This window comes from Anomaloglossus baeobatrachus, chromosome 4 (assembly GCF_048569485.1).
Source record: "Anomaloglossus baeobatrachus isolate aAnoBae1 chromosome 4, aAnoBae1.hap1, whole genome shotgun sequence".
Classification (NCBI taxonomy): domain Eukaryota; kingdom Metazoa; phylum Chordata; class Amphibia; order Anura; family Aromobatidae; genus Anomaloglossus; species Anomaloglossus baeobatrachus.
In genome coordinates, this window is record NC_134356.1 from 519,681,117 (window position 1) to 519,696,132 (window position 15,016).

The window sequence follows — 15,016 nt, forward strand, 5'->3', positions numbered from 1 at the left end:
AGGATCCAGCGTCGCGGGAGGGGGTACGTGTAGGCAACACTTCACGTTCCCGCCCGTTGATGGTAGTGGGAGATCGGTCCCTTGAAAGGAAGTGCCTCCTACAGACACTAAGCTAAAACTGAGCTTGCCTGGCCCGGCCAGGGGGTGTATACTGCAGAGGAGGAGCTATGCTTTTGCATCTACTTAGTGTCCTCCTTTGGATAGGCAGCATAACACCCATGGTCCTGTGTCCCCCAATGAGGCGTCAGAGAAAGTCTGGTTTATAGTGTCGGATTACATTTGGTAACATTGCAATGCATGCAAATATATCCTACAACTTTCCTAAAATCTACCTTGGCAAAAGCAGCAGCAGTCATCTGTACTCGTCCTTCATCAGACGCATAAATCTTGAGGTCATGGCGGTAGGTGCTGTGTAGTCGTAGTAGTCCGCAGCCTGGAAAGCCTGCATAATCTCCTGTAATGTATAGTAACAGTCAGAAGCTTAGTGATCAAATAATGTATAAAGATTAAGAACGTTTGTGTATCTGCATGAAAAGCACCACAACCATATAGGTGGTTGGAAACTTCACATTGATGACCTAGCTAAAACCCGGAAGCTCCACCTATCAGCTGATATTGGCCTCGGCAGGGGCAGATGTAGGTAATTGAGTGGAACACTGCAGCCCCACACGTTATTTAGTGGCCTATGCAGAGCACTGCAGTGTAGTACCCCGGCAATCTCAAATTGATAGGCCGCCGATACGGATGTAAATAAAGATTTGGTAGGTAAAGAAATCCTTCACCCATTTGCAAGATCTATGTCTATGTAGCAGTTTGGTTACATTCAGAAGCTGAAATTCTGGAGAAAGCACCATTTATTATTCTAGACCCAGACACATCTACAATGTTGGGCACTTTGGAGCCAATATCTCCCAGTATGGGATGTGTTCAGTTGTTATAGGTATCTACTTTGTCAATCTTGCAATTGACAAATTCTAGAAGCAATCAGAAAAATTGTAAAAGTAACTCATATACAGTACACGCATATAAATGGTCATCAAAGGTAAACATATCCTATTTAATTGAAAGGATCACTTGGTTCCTGGGGTACATGAACCATCATCTTTAGCTGTACCTACTGGTCTTTAATATTTAGAAAAAAAGTAATATATCCAGCTCACCTAATCTATGGAGACCACCTCAACCAAACTCTGCACGGACACGGAAAGTCGGCCAAACTTGCACAACAAAAGATGGGGGAATCCAGGATTCAATTCCTGGAGACTTTTTTAAAAAATCCAAAATTTATTATAACTCGAGTAAAAAGTCAATCATGCAAAACAATTGGAGTCAGAGTAAAGACGTAACATCCGAAACGCATCCTCTATCCATACAATGGCTATTTGTTTTGCATGATGGACTTTTTAATCGAGTATACTAAATTTTGAATTATTTAAAAAAAATTCACCTGGACTTGAATGCTGGATTCCCCCGTCTTTTCTTGGTCTGTAATATGTGTAGTTCTAGAAGATATACAGTTCCGTTTTTTTTCTCATAAAAATTGGACTAATGTTTATTAGCACTCTGGATCCAATAATCAACCATTTATGGTCCCAGCTTCACCATATGCTAAAAGTAACTGATGGAGGTTTCCAAACTATTTCTAGCAACCATAAGTCGGTGAAAATTGTCCAATACATCATTGCAACTGAGATGTCACGTGCAGGCTGTGCATTTTTTTTTTACAGACCCAATCACCTCAATGGGTGAGTTTGGTCCGCAAATAAGATCAAAGTAAGTCATGTCTGTATTTAAAGAAATATGGAAATGTGAATAAACCCATAGAGTATGTCAGTATGCTGTTAGTACTGTAATTTAACAAACAAAAAACAAAACCACTAACTTGTGGCCGAAGTGTGATCAGATTTATTGCTTATTATGAAGTTTAATCATGGCCATACATTCATCTTCATCTCCTGCCTCGATCAGAGCGGGCAGGAATAGGAGGCTGAATGCAACCAGCCCATAGTGTTGACCATTCTGCCGCAGGCAGCAGAGACAACACATGGACATCAAGCATGGATTAAACCCTTCTTGACCTTCCACTACCAGAAAATTTGCTATAACATCTATGCTATCCCTGATCACTAGGTATGTTCTAATAAATGTCACATTGTGAAAGTGCCCAAAGATTTTACAGACGTCTCCAATTTATTTAGAAGTTTAAAGGGCATGTCAACTATTAATATAGTGGCCCCCAAAGTGTGTAAAGTGCATAAAATATCAAACACATCAGGTACTGACCCTCTCTGGGTCCAGCACACGTTTGCCCCCTTTGCTGTGGTCTCGGTATTGTGACTTGAGCGGTGACACCGTGTCATCAGCGTGTCACCACTCTAGTCTCTAAAAGTTGGTAAACAATTTCGCAGTATATTAACAGTAATGAATTGTAGTCTCAGATATGAAAGCTTTGTATTACACAAGCAAAAGTTTAATGTTATGTTTCTTTATTAACCAAAAAGAAAAATCATAAACATGTCAATGGATTACAAGAAGTTTCAGGTAAAGGCAAACAAGGGCTATGATCACACTACTATTCACCCCCTCTATAAGGAATGGCTCTGAAGTTGCGATCACTATTCTTGCTGTCAAAACAAGGGAACCCTATACAGAACTCAGAAAGAAGCAATTACACTGATGAGCAAAAGGATAAGAAAGTTTTGAACGTTTGACTTTCAGGCTCCATATCTCACCATCCACTGCAGCGTCGATTGTGAGACTACTTCCATTTTATAGACAATAATCTTGGCTATCTCATACATAAATTTGACTTGCAACTATTTAGCATATTATTAGTTATGCAGATTCTTGTCGTGTCACTGCATTGTTACCATTTTGCTCTTGGTGGTGTAAAAATTCTTTTCTTCCTGTATGCTACAAATTACAACCTGTTCTCTCATTCCCTAATAGCTTAATGTGTTATTAGGTTGATTCCCAAGTGAAAGGTAACTGGGTCAGATCAAGGAACAGCCATGGAGATTTTATAAGAAAAGAGAAACAGCATCACCCAGCTCATCAACAGCGGACTCTTGGCCAAAAAAATTACGAAACTGCATCATGTGACTTCCAAGACAGTTGGAAGAATAAGAATTAACCCTAGAACGCATACCTGGGGCCTCGCAGGCCTGCTAGGTTACTTGTTTTCTATTGTAGATTTTTGTGGTTGCGCGTTCTAGGGTTAAAGTCCGTCCATCCATTCAAAAGTCAAGAGGTGGAGGTCTAGGCAATATATTGGAGTCAAGTTGGCTCATGAAAAGTCTATTAGTTCTTGCACAACAATCACTAAAGTAGAGGCGGCTCCTATGCGTCATAATAGTGAGATCATAGATGTCCATTCAATCAACGCAATGCATGTTACAGAAGTCAGGAAATGTGGCCCGAAAAACGGTGAAGAAGCCTCAACTATCGTCATAGGAAGCGTCGGCTTGAGTTTGAAAAAAAAGTACAAATAATGGACAGTAGAAGATTGGCAATGGGTGATTTTGAGTGATTAGATGAAAATCAATAGACTAGGCTCCGTTGTGTGCAAATGAGTCTGGAAGAAACAAGGGAAAAAGGGGCTAACAGATCGAGAAATTGAAGGAACTGTCAAGTTCGGTGGAGGATGCGTCCCAGCAAAAGGCATTGAATACTTGACCAGGATCGATAGTGGTCTCAATGCTGAGCTATATATGAGTAACCAACAATACGAGTTACAACATACAACCACTATGCACCAACATTGGGACCGTGTGGAAGAGACCTGGGATTAGATTTTGGTTGCGACATGTTGGAATCTGAACAAGAGCATGCCCAGAAGGATTCAGGCAGGGTTGAAAGTGAAAAGGTGGATTTACAAAATACTAACAAAATTATAAAAATTAACATTTAAATTTTTTGATGCAAAACAATACCAATTCAGTGACATGACAAGAATCTGCATAACCAATCATATGCTAAATAACTGTAAGTCAAATTTATGTATGAGATAGCCAAGATGATTGTCTAAAAAATGATGGTAGTCTCACATTCGAAGCTGTAGTGGATGGTGAGATATGGAGCCTGAAAGTCAACAGTTCAAAACATTGTTACCATTTTGCTTGTCAATGTATAAACCAAATGGAGTCTATCAGGGTCTATTTTGAACCATGGTATGATAGATCCAGAACAGTGAAAAGCCTTTCACTATAAAGAGAAGACAAAACACCAGTGTGAACAAAGCCTAAACAAAAATGATCAAATAAAAGGAGACTGTAATCATTTTAATATAGTCCAACTTTAATTCGGGTAGTAGAGCTACGTCTGGAGCCACAAGCGGCATTTCCAGATCAAATTTTCCTTAGGTATAGTTGATAAAACTAGGCAAAATTAAAGCAGTAGAAAGCTACCAGAAGATTGTCTAAATATCGTCTGGTTTAATATACATCGTTATGTTACAATCCCCTCGCAACCTGACAGTTTAGTTAAATGCAGCATAAAATCAATACATTCTTGCTATAATGGAATCAGTTTTTCATGCACTAACATGTCTTAGGCTTGTGCAGCAGCCAATCTGAACAAGCAGGGCTGTTGATTTAATTGGACTGTGCAGAATATTTTAGAAAAATCAATTAAAAGCAGAGATATGATACAATAATAAAATAACTAAGTCTTCGGGTACACCTGTGCTGCTTTCATGGTCCCACCGATCTCTTATCATGCAGGGATGGTGTGCCTTCTTCTTCAGCAACCTTGTGCGCTACATACAGACAGCACTGCTGAGATGAGAGAGTGACTGCAGTGGTCACGTGCACGAGGACGGCACATGAGCAGCGCAGAACGGTTAAAGCCATTGTGCCTTACTTTTTCCATAAAATACATATCAACAAAAAACACATACTCACTCTCATTCTCTGACACTCGTGGCGCTGCTACATTGGTCCCCTACTAGTGATGGTTGGACCTGGACTGTAAAAGTCCTGTGACGCATGTAACCTGACTTCAGGTGACCTCAGTAAAGTCAGTGACGTCACCTCAGGTGAGACCTGCATCTTCTGGCAGAAAACTGCATTTTGTTTTGCCAAGAGATGTAGATTTGGTGCTGAAAGTTTTACACCATATTCCTGCACCCAATCTACACCTCCTGGCAAAAAAAAAAAACGCATTACTACCACATCATACCACATGTGGTTTTGATGCAGTTTTTTTTTTTTTTTTTTTTTTTTTTGCTGGGAGGTGAAGACTGGGTGCATAAATATGGTGTAAAATTTTCATCACCAAATCTACATTTCTTGGCCCAAAAATGCAAAACAATTGTTTTTACGCCATTTCAGTGCAATTTTCTGCCAGGAGGTGCAAATTTGGTGCTGAAATATCTTCACCAGATTTTAGTACCAAATTTGCACCACCTGGTAGAATAAAGTGGGTTTTTTTTGTATTTTTGGACCATGAGATGAAAATTTGATGACGAAATTTTTACACCACATTCATGCTCTCAATCTACACCTCCTGGCAAAAAACATATCAAAACTACATTTGGTATGATGCGGTAGTGATGTTATTTTTTTTGCCAGGAGGTGTATAATGGGTGCAGGAATAGGGTATAGAAAATTTGAACACTACACCTGCATCTCTTGGCAAAAAAAATGTGGTTTTCTGCCAGGAGATGCAGGTGAGTTCATTGAGCGTAATGAAGTCACTTGAGGTCCTCTAAGGCAAGGTTACCTGCGGTAACAGGTTGGAGGACCCCAGCTGTGACCGCAAGTGACGTCAACGCTGATCACTGTGGCTCATTCATTCTCTGCCTGGAGCTCACAGTGTGCAGTCATGTGCCATGATCGCGAACTGTCAGTTCAGATATAGCAGAGCTGGAATCAGCGTGGGACCTCGTGTGGATTACATCACACCTGCAGGGGTGTTTTTGGGGTTAACAAGGGGGTGAAAGAGGATGTTTTTGTATTTTACTTCAAATTAGGATTTTTTCAGTGTTTGTGTTTATTTCTTTTCACTTACATATTAGTAATGGGAGGTCTCATAGACCCTCCCCATTACTATTCTAGGGCTTAGTGGCAGCTGTAGGCTGTTCTTAATCACTTATTACGCCGAATGACACCGCATTCAGGCAATCGGAAAGAGCCGGGTAAAGTGCTGGGAGTGTCACATCTAAAGGATACGCCACTTCTGGGCGGCCGCAAGCTACTATTTTTAGGTTGGGGGGCGACCCAATAAGGATGGGTCTCCCCAGCCTGAGAATACCAGCCCCCATATGTCAGGCGTTATCACGGCTCGGTATCAAATTGGCATCCACACGTAAGTTTTTTTTTTGTTTGTTTTTAATTATTTATTTAAATAATTAATTAATAGAAAAAGTTGCATGCTGTTCCTCCTATTTTGATACACAGCCAAGATAAGAGCACGGCTGGGGGCTGCAGCCTGTAGCCATATGCTTTATATGTGCTGGGTATCAAAATATGGGTGACAATTTTTTTCATTTATTTATTTTTATACCACGTTAGACGCACATAGCATCTGTTATTCGAAGCGTCAGACAGGCTGTCACTCAGGGTGGAGGCGCGTCTGATTGCAAGCAATCACAGAAGCCAGTGGGCAGGGAAACTGGTACAGGCTAATGCGTGGCTTCGGAAGTGAATGGGCAGCAGCGGGAGAAGTCTACAGCAATGCCGGAGCCTTGGTAAGTATTTTTAGTTTTTTTAAATACCTTAGACAATCATAATAAAATTGCTTGGATCTCTGAAGGGACAGGAGTTTAATTTTAGACGTCCTCCCATGAGACCAAGTGGCTGACATGCAAGCATCGATCATAGCTGTGCCCCAATGAAGCAGAGCTAAAAAGCATACAACATTGCAGGAATTAAGAAGCAGGTCAGTAATACTAAACGGTACCTTTCAGATCACAACGAAAAAATGACTTATAGAGTAAACTGCCACCCGCATAAAGCAGTTCTATGCTTTTTGAGGGTGAACTTTGACTGTTTCCAAGTGAAGGTATGGCAATGTGAAAATGTTCTGTATGTCCCAATCAACAACCATAGAAAGTTAATATACAAAGTTTTAACCAAACGACTTTTATTGTAACAGCTAATATAATTGTGCTCAAAGGTTTACATACCCCGGCAGATTTTTTGCTTTCTTGGCCTTTTTTCAGAGAATATGAATGATAACATAAAAACATTTTTTCCATTCATGGTTAGAGGTTAGGTGAAGCCATTTATTGTCAAACTACTGTGTTTTCTCTAAATCATAATGACAACCAAAAACACCCAAATGACCCCAAGCAAAAGTTCACATACCCTGGAGATTTTGGACTGATAAAATGCACAGAAGTTGAAGCAAATGAGTTTGAAAAGCTAATAAAGGTAATATCTTCACCTGTAACCTGATTGCTTGTACTCAGTGTGTGCATAAAAGCTGAGTGAATTTCTGGGATCCAGACAGACTCTTACATCTTTCATCTAGCTACTGACGTTTCTGGATTGTGAGTCATGGGGAAAGCAATAGAATTGTCAACGGATATACAGGAAAAGATAGTTGAACTGTATAAAACAGGAAAGAGATACAAAAAGATATCCAAGGAATTGATAATGCCAGTCAGCAGTGTTCAAACTGTGATTAACAAATGGACAATCAGGGGCTCTATAAAAACCAAACCACAATCAGGAAGACCAACAAAAAGTTCGGCCACAATGGTCAGGAAAATTGTTCGGGATGCGAAGAAAAACCTACAAATAACATCAGATAAAATACAGAACTCACTGAAAACTAGCGGTGTGGCTGTTTCAAGATACACAATAAGGAGGCACTTGAAGAAAAATGGGCCACATGGTCGAGTCGCCAGAAGAAAGCCATTACTCAAAAAACATGCCCCAAGTATCTCGCCTACAATATGCCAAACAGCACAGAGACAAGCCTCCAAACTTCTGGAACAAGGTAATTTGGAGTTATGGGACCAAAATCAAACTTTTTGGCCACAACCATAAACGTTACATTTGGAGAGGTGTCAACAAAGCCTATGATGAAAGGAACACCATTCCTACTGTAAAGCATGAAGGTGGATCGCTGATGATGTGGGGATCTGTGAGCTACAAAGGCACAGGAACCTTGGTCAGAGTTGAAGGAAAGATGAATGCAGCACGTTATCAGCAAATACTGGAGGCAATTTTGCACTCATCAGCTTGTAAGCAGGGCATGGGACGTACTTGGCATTCCAACATGACAACGATCCAAGGCCAAGTCGACCTGTCATTGGCTGCAACAGAACAAAGTAAAGGTTCTGGAGTGGCCATCTCAGTCTCCTGACCTCAATATCATTGAGCCACTTTGGGGAGAACGGAAGCATGCAGTTGATGCAAGAAAGCCCAGGAATTTACAGGAACTGGAGACTTTCTGCCAAAAAGAATGGGCAGCTTTACCATCTGAGAAAATAAAGTTCCTCATCCAAAATTACCACAAAAGACTTCAAGCTGTCATTGATGTTCGAGCCGGCAATACACGTAATGAACTGGGGTATGTGAACTTTTGATCAGGGTCTTTGGATGTTTTTGGTTGTCATTATAATTTAAAAAAAGAGAAAACACAGTAGTTTTACAATAAATGGCTTTACCCAACCACTAATCATGAGTGGAAAAAAAGATTTTGCGTTATCATTCATATTCTCTGAAAAAAGGCCAAGAAAGCAAAAAATCTGCCGGGGTATGTAAACTTTTGCGCACAACTGTATTAGAGATTATTTCTTCCTAAAACAAATTTATATATAAATGGAATGTTTACTGGTCCAATATGTCACTTTGCATGCTGCAATCTGACTCACAGGACGTCTCAGCATCACCAATGGAATACAAATACAGCAATCAAATCAAGATGGGGTTGTTAAAAATAAAAAGTATAAAATTAGTTGTACAGCATAGTATACACTATACACCGTACACTGTTTAGTTAGGAGGGACAGGATTTCCCTGATGCAGTTATAGGGACTGGGCAAATCACACCGTCATTCATTTTTCTTACCAAAATCTACAGGGGAACTACAGCCCAAAGCCGTGATGTTACCATTTACTAGAATGATAGGTTGAAAAAACATAGAGTACAAAAGGGTTACACAAAAGGAGGCACTAATGTAATGGCAGGATATGACTAGTCAGATATAATGAAAAGGTAAATTAAAGAACAAACTATTAAAGCTACAATGGCAGAATATTGTAAGAAAATGTATACTCTAAATTAGTAAAAGCAAAGAAAAAAAGTCACAAAAAAGAAAAAAAAATTCACACATAAGTATTTCTTAGGCAATTAAAAGGTTAAAATGCTAGAAGCAAACCTATGACTTTCTGCTCAGCACTGAGCGCTCCTTCAAAGGATTCAACCTGATCAACTGGAAAATGGTATTCAGACGTCTACCAAGGCAAACACTTATTAAATGAAGCATACAGAGTCTAAAATGTGAAATTTTCAACTCTGATTCACCTGCTTTCCAGTGAGATGTCTTTGTAGCCTGACATAGTAGTGGGTTAGAGTGTGCCATTAAGTCCCACTAGAATGCATATATATGCATGTATATGTATGGATATACTGTTGAAACCAGAAGTCTACATACACTATATAAAAAGACACGTCTGCATGTTTTTCTAACTGACATGAACTCAAAATAAACCTTTCCAGTTTTAGGAACCAAAATTATTTATATTTGCCAAATGCCAGAATAATGAGTGAACACTATTCTCCTTATGGAGACTTTGCAAGCCAGTCTGACTGCTTTTAAGTAAGGGCCCACTCACACTTGCGCTATTTTGACGCAAACGGAATCCGTCAGTAATGTAGTACAGTTCATTTATTTACAGTGGAAGCGCGTTACTATGGCACGTGTGTGTCATGCAGTACCGCTTGTGTCCACACGATGTCGCGCTTCCACTGTAAATAAATGAACTGTACTACATTACTGACGGATTCCGTTTGCGTCAAAATAGCGCAAGTGTGAGTGGGCCCTAAGGGGACCTATAGCTGCCATGCCCCTCTGCAAAATATTCAAATTGTCTCTCCAGGACTGGAGACAAACTCTAGCGCAGCGCCACCTATTGGAAGTAGCGATCCTAAAAGTTAAATGTGGATTTTTAACAATCCTTTACACATAACTTAGGATATATATGCCAGATCAGAATCCCAATTTGCAGACAGGGGGCCAATAGGAGCGGAGGGGTGGAGATGAACGGGACGTAAACATCCTGCCCACCTCCTTCTTCCGCATAGCAGCCGGGACGCAGGCAAGGTGATGTTCCTCGCTCCTACGGCTTCAGACACAGCGATGTGTGCTGCCTGCTGGAATGAGGAACAACATCGTACCGTCGCTGCTGCGAAATTATGGAAATATCGGACCCTACACCGATCATACAATAATCATATGCAAATGGATTCACATACTGCGATGTTGACAGCGACGCCGGATGTGCGTCACATTCGATATGACCCCACCGACATCGCACCTGCGATGTTGTAGTGTGCAAAGTACCCCTTAGTGTATATAAACTTTTGAATTTACAGAACGTAATAAATAAATGCCTTAAAACACTCTCTCTCTCTCATTATTTTGGTATTTGGCAAATATAAATAATTTTGGTTCCTAATTGACCTAAAATGGAAAAGCTTTATTCTGATTTCATGTCAGATAGTGAGAAAAACATGCAGATGTGTCTTCTTAGATAGTGTATGTAAACTTCTGGTTTAAACTGAAGATATGAGCATAGCAGGAGCAGATTTTCCACTGTACAGAGATATTGTGACCAGTGTCCTTAGGTTTTATTATTTATCAATTTATTTCACTAGTGTCAACAAACTAAATCCATCCAGAAATGTGAGCATGGGTACCGATGTGAATCTATTTATGAATAGGATAAGGGATATCAATCAATTATGTACTGTATGTGAATAATTGATGGGGATGAGAGGATTAAGAATAAAACAGTAGAGAAAATAATAACAGGTTCTAATACAGTATTAAATTGTCACGTTTCTACTCGTAGATTCACCTAGATGGTGTAAAGTCATAGGTCCATGCGTCTAAAGCGTTACCTATCGGAGTTAGGCAAATCAATGTGCAACCTTTCAGAATTACTAAGATTATAAGCCAATCTAGAGTCTCCTCTAACACCCATGTGCAGGCAGTTGATGCGGGGTTCTTGCCCCTGGTTGGTGTTAGTGCAGATCAGGGTACTAATTGACTGGGTGGATAGGCTTGGATGTGGGTTTCTAGGATAATAATGTTTCTCCTTGTAGAGTCTGGCACCTGGCGCAGGTATTGATAAAAGGATTATCTGGGACTATAGTAATTTTTTACTATAAAAACTTACAGGCAGGTAGCTGCTAGCTACCTCCCTGTTCTACTCGATCACTCCTGCCAGCAATTCTCTTACTTCTGGTGATGTAACGTCAACAGAGTAGCTTCTTCTCTTCCACCCTGCTCTGTTGACTGGGCGTCACTGTTGATGTTTTCCTGATTGACAGCCAGTTCCCTGCTGACTAACTGCAGGGAGCCAGGTGTTAATCAGCATGACATTGGCAGTGACTACCCTGGCGAGAGCAGAATGGAAGAGAAGAAACTGCTCTATTCATGTGAGGTGAAATGAAGGAGAATCGCTGCCTGAGCCGGGAGAGACGTCACAGGGCAGAACAGGCAGGTAGTGAGCATTTATGTTCTAAACCCCATAGATAAAAATAGCAAAAAGTCCTGTATAACCCCTTTAAATGCCAGGCAATGCCTCCTTGAAAAAGGGGTAAGCAAATTAGCGCTCCTCCAAAAGCAATCTGTCTATCTAGTGTTACTCAATAACTGCTTAGTCATAACGATTGCCCATCAGATGATCCTCTGCTCAACGGTTGTTCAACCATCAGCCTACTTCTTTGTAATGTGCAAGACCACTTTTTCCACTTTAGCAACTACCATTTACATTATTGATTTGTCTAGAACTGTTGTGATGGCTATAACACACTAAGGGTGCGTGCCCATGATCAGTGTTTGCAGCATTTTGGATGCAGCCTGTTTTTACTGCGTTGAAACACTGCATTGTACAGTACAAGCATAGTGGATGAGATTTCTAGAACTCTCCTGCCCACTGGGCGTGTGCGGCCTGCAGCGAAAACTGACCTGCGGTGCGGCTTTCTGAGCAGCAAGCATGTAAATTCTTTGCCGCCGAGTCGCAAGCGTTCTCCGTATGGAGAACACAAGCAGGAGACCGCAGTACTCCGAACCCTGATAGTAGGCATGAGCAGCTGCGGTCTCCTGTGGAGAAAACTCATGGTCCCGCAGGTCAGTACCCACCGCGTCCAGGACGCAGCGGGTCCCAATCGTAGGCACATACCCTAACCCTGTATGGACAGCATGTGACCCTCCATGCTTATGAGTGATAATATAACACAGTGAAGGATTAGTAAGCTGATGCTATCATCATGCTAAATTCAGTGCAAACAGTAATGTAGAATGTAAAAAGACTACTGTATTTTTTGGATTATAAGATGCACTTTTCCACCCAAAAATTTGCGAGGAAAATGAGGGGTGTGTCTTATAATCCAAATGTAGCTTACCGGGGGTAGTGGAGAGACGGTCATAGGAGGCAGGGGAGATGCTATGGACATGAGCGCTGTGCTTATGTGCGATGCTGCGGGCTTACAGCGGGTACAGCTGAGTTGGGTGCTTTGTTGCGGGCGATGAGGCAGAGGCCGCCATTCTGAAAATGTTGGCGGTGCATGCTTCAAATAATGGTGTACGGAGTACCCACAGTGAGCATCTGGGACACCCACTGCATCACCCGCAGCATCGCCCTAATCCACCATCGCCGATGCCTCCTGTGACCCCGCTCTCCACCACCACGGCCACCTCCCACCCCCCAGTGAGACAGCACCGGACCCCTTTTCCCTTCCCCCCCTTTGTGTAATCTAAATTTGGGGTGCGTCTTATAATGCGGTGCGTCTTATAAAACGAAAAGTAGAGTATTTACTACAAGAGTCAAGGGTCCATGCAAAGATAGGAGAAATGTATAAAAGAAAGAGTCATTTTCAATGTAAATTAGTTCAGCTGAATTTATTACATGTAACATTTCCAAATCAGGAAAGTGATAAGAAATCAGCAGGAAAAAGGTGAAGAAAACAAAACAACATACCTTGCCCTCCGGGGTACATACATCGAAATGCCCGTCCAAGCTCCTCTGCTTGCACTCGGCCAGCTGGCGTAAGTTCACCACCCCATTTCAAAACCAGTAGCAGAGAAGGGCAGTCTTTCCGGGCTTCTGTGTAGGCAAGTTAAAGAATCATCACAGCAATTTCAGCCATGCAGCAAATACAAACAATCTCTTATCTACCATAGCCTACAAGTCATTTTTTAGTATTTACAGTGATGATAGATGAAGCAGCACTGCTCTAATGAGGGTGTACTCAATGGAGTCTTGCAATCGGATTCCCAACCACAGGTAAATGCTGGATTCACACATCGTGGTCCGTGATGCATGGACCAGCCGTGAGGTCTCCTGACCAGAACTATACAGCTACATGTACACCTATGAGTTTGTCCAATTTAAGTCAGGAACTCACAGCTGCTCAAGGCATCATGTTCCAAACTCAGACCGCAAAACCCAATATGTGAATCTGGCTTTATAGACATTCTTATTAAAAATAATCTGTATTTTTTCTACTTTGAAGGCCCTAATACCCGTAGATTGTCTAAGTTGAAGCACATGAACCACAAGTGGTCTTACCTTCATCTTCACTGGATGCCTTTGGATGCCCATGGGGCAAATATGTCAGCTGAACCTTCCTATTAATGCCAGAAAAATGTCCATACCTATGAAATCAAGTAAAGGGCAACCTATAAAATCAGCATAGCTTACATACACATTGAGCAAAATTAATCCGTATTTGATACCAGGTACTGCTATAATGTTCTTACCAATGCAGGGCACATCTCTGTAACCATTAGACCTTGTGGATAGTGCGAGAGGAGTCGCTTTAATTAAGGATGCTTATTGCTTTACACTGCGAGATGTTTCAGATGATGCGGGAGGAAATGCACAACTGACATCATGAACTTCTGGACCCTAGGCAGTCAAAGTGTCAAGTGCCCCATGCCCTGCCTTGTTCCATGTTACTAATTCACTATTGCACCCATCAAACAATGTGAGGAGCAAGAAGGAAAGCTCACAGGAGATTCCTGAGCAAACTGCTGTTACAGGTACAATACAATGAAAGTGGACGTATAAAGCAGATGCAGGAAGGGCAGGGTGGTGATCGGCATCCGCAGCCAGCTCTACCACCGATGTAGACATCAGAGACTACTGCCCAGGGCTATTACTACAGCTACAGTAATGGCATTAACTGGACCGTATATCAGAAATGGCCACACTATGGGGCCTCTATTTCAAATAAACAAAGCTTTATGAGCACCAATTACAAGTAAAGGAATATTCCCATCTCCAAGATCTTATCCCAATACGTAGTAGGCGTAATAATAATATCAGCAAATACTTCCAATTACAAATGTAGTAGAGTTCTTCTGATATGGCCATGTCTCTTACCTCATGTGCAGGGCCTTGCAGCTTAGGTGTCTATGGTTAGGACCATGAGCAACTAACTGTCACTATGAGTGGATATAACTATCAATACCTAAAGCTGGGTTTACACACTGCAACATCTCAAACGACATCGCTGTAACGTCACCGGTTTTGTGACGCAATAGCGATGTTGTTTGCGATGTTGCAGTGTGTGAACCCTATCAGCGACCCGGCCCCTGCTGTGAAGTTGTAATCGTTACAAATCGTTCAGGACCATTCCTAGGTCCTTTGTTTCCCGCTGTGCAGCATGAAGTTTCAGTGTGTGAAGACTTTGCAGCGACTTTGTTAGCAACTTCCCTTTCAAAAGGCTGCTTATCAACGTCCCCAACAACCAGCTAGGTCGCTCTGCAGGTCCGGATCGCTGTTGAGTTGTTGGCCAGGTTTGCCTGTTTGACAGCTCACCAGCGACTTAG

General features: G+C 41.5%; 1 protein-coding gene across 9 annotated transcripts in view; it reads right to left on the bottom strand.

Annotated features, from left to right (window-relative positions):
* PPIP5K1 (diphosphoinositol pentakisphosphate kinase 1) overlaps positions 1-15,016 on the bottom strand; it is a 316,383-nt gene that overhangs the window by 179,303 nt on the left and 122,064 nt on the right. For all 9 annotated transcript variants that reach the window (XM_075345881.1, XM_075345880.1, XM_075345875.1 and 6 more), the window contains 3 exons: positions 13,752-13,837; positions 13,161-13,286; positions 333-454 (listed from right to left, as the gene is read on the bottom strand). In XM_075345881.1, coding sequence (XP_075201996.1) covers positions 333-454; positions 13,161-13,286; positions 13,752-13,837 — 334 coding nt within the window. The remainder of the gene's footprint in view (positions 1-332; positions 455-13,160; positions 13,287-13,751; positions 13,838-15,016) is intronic.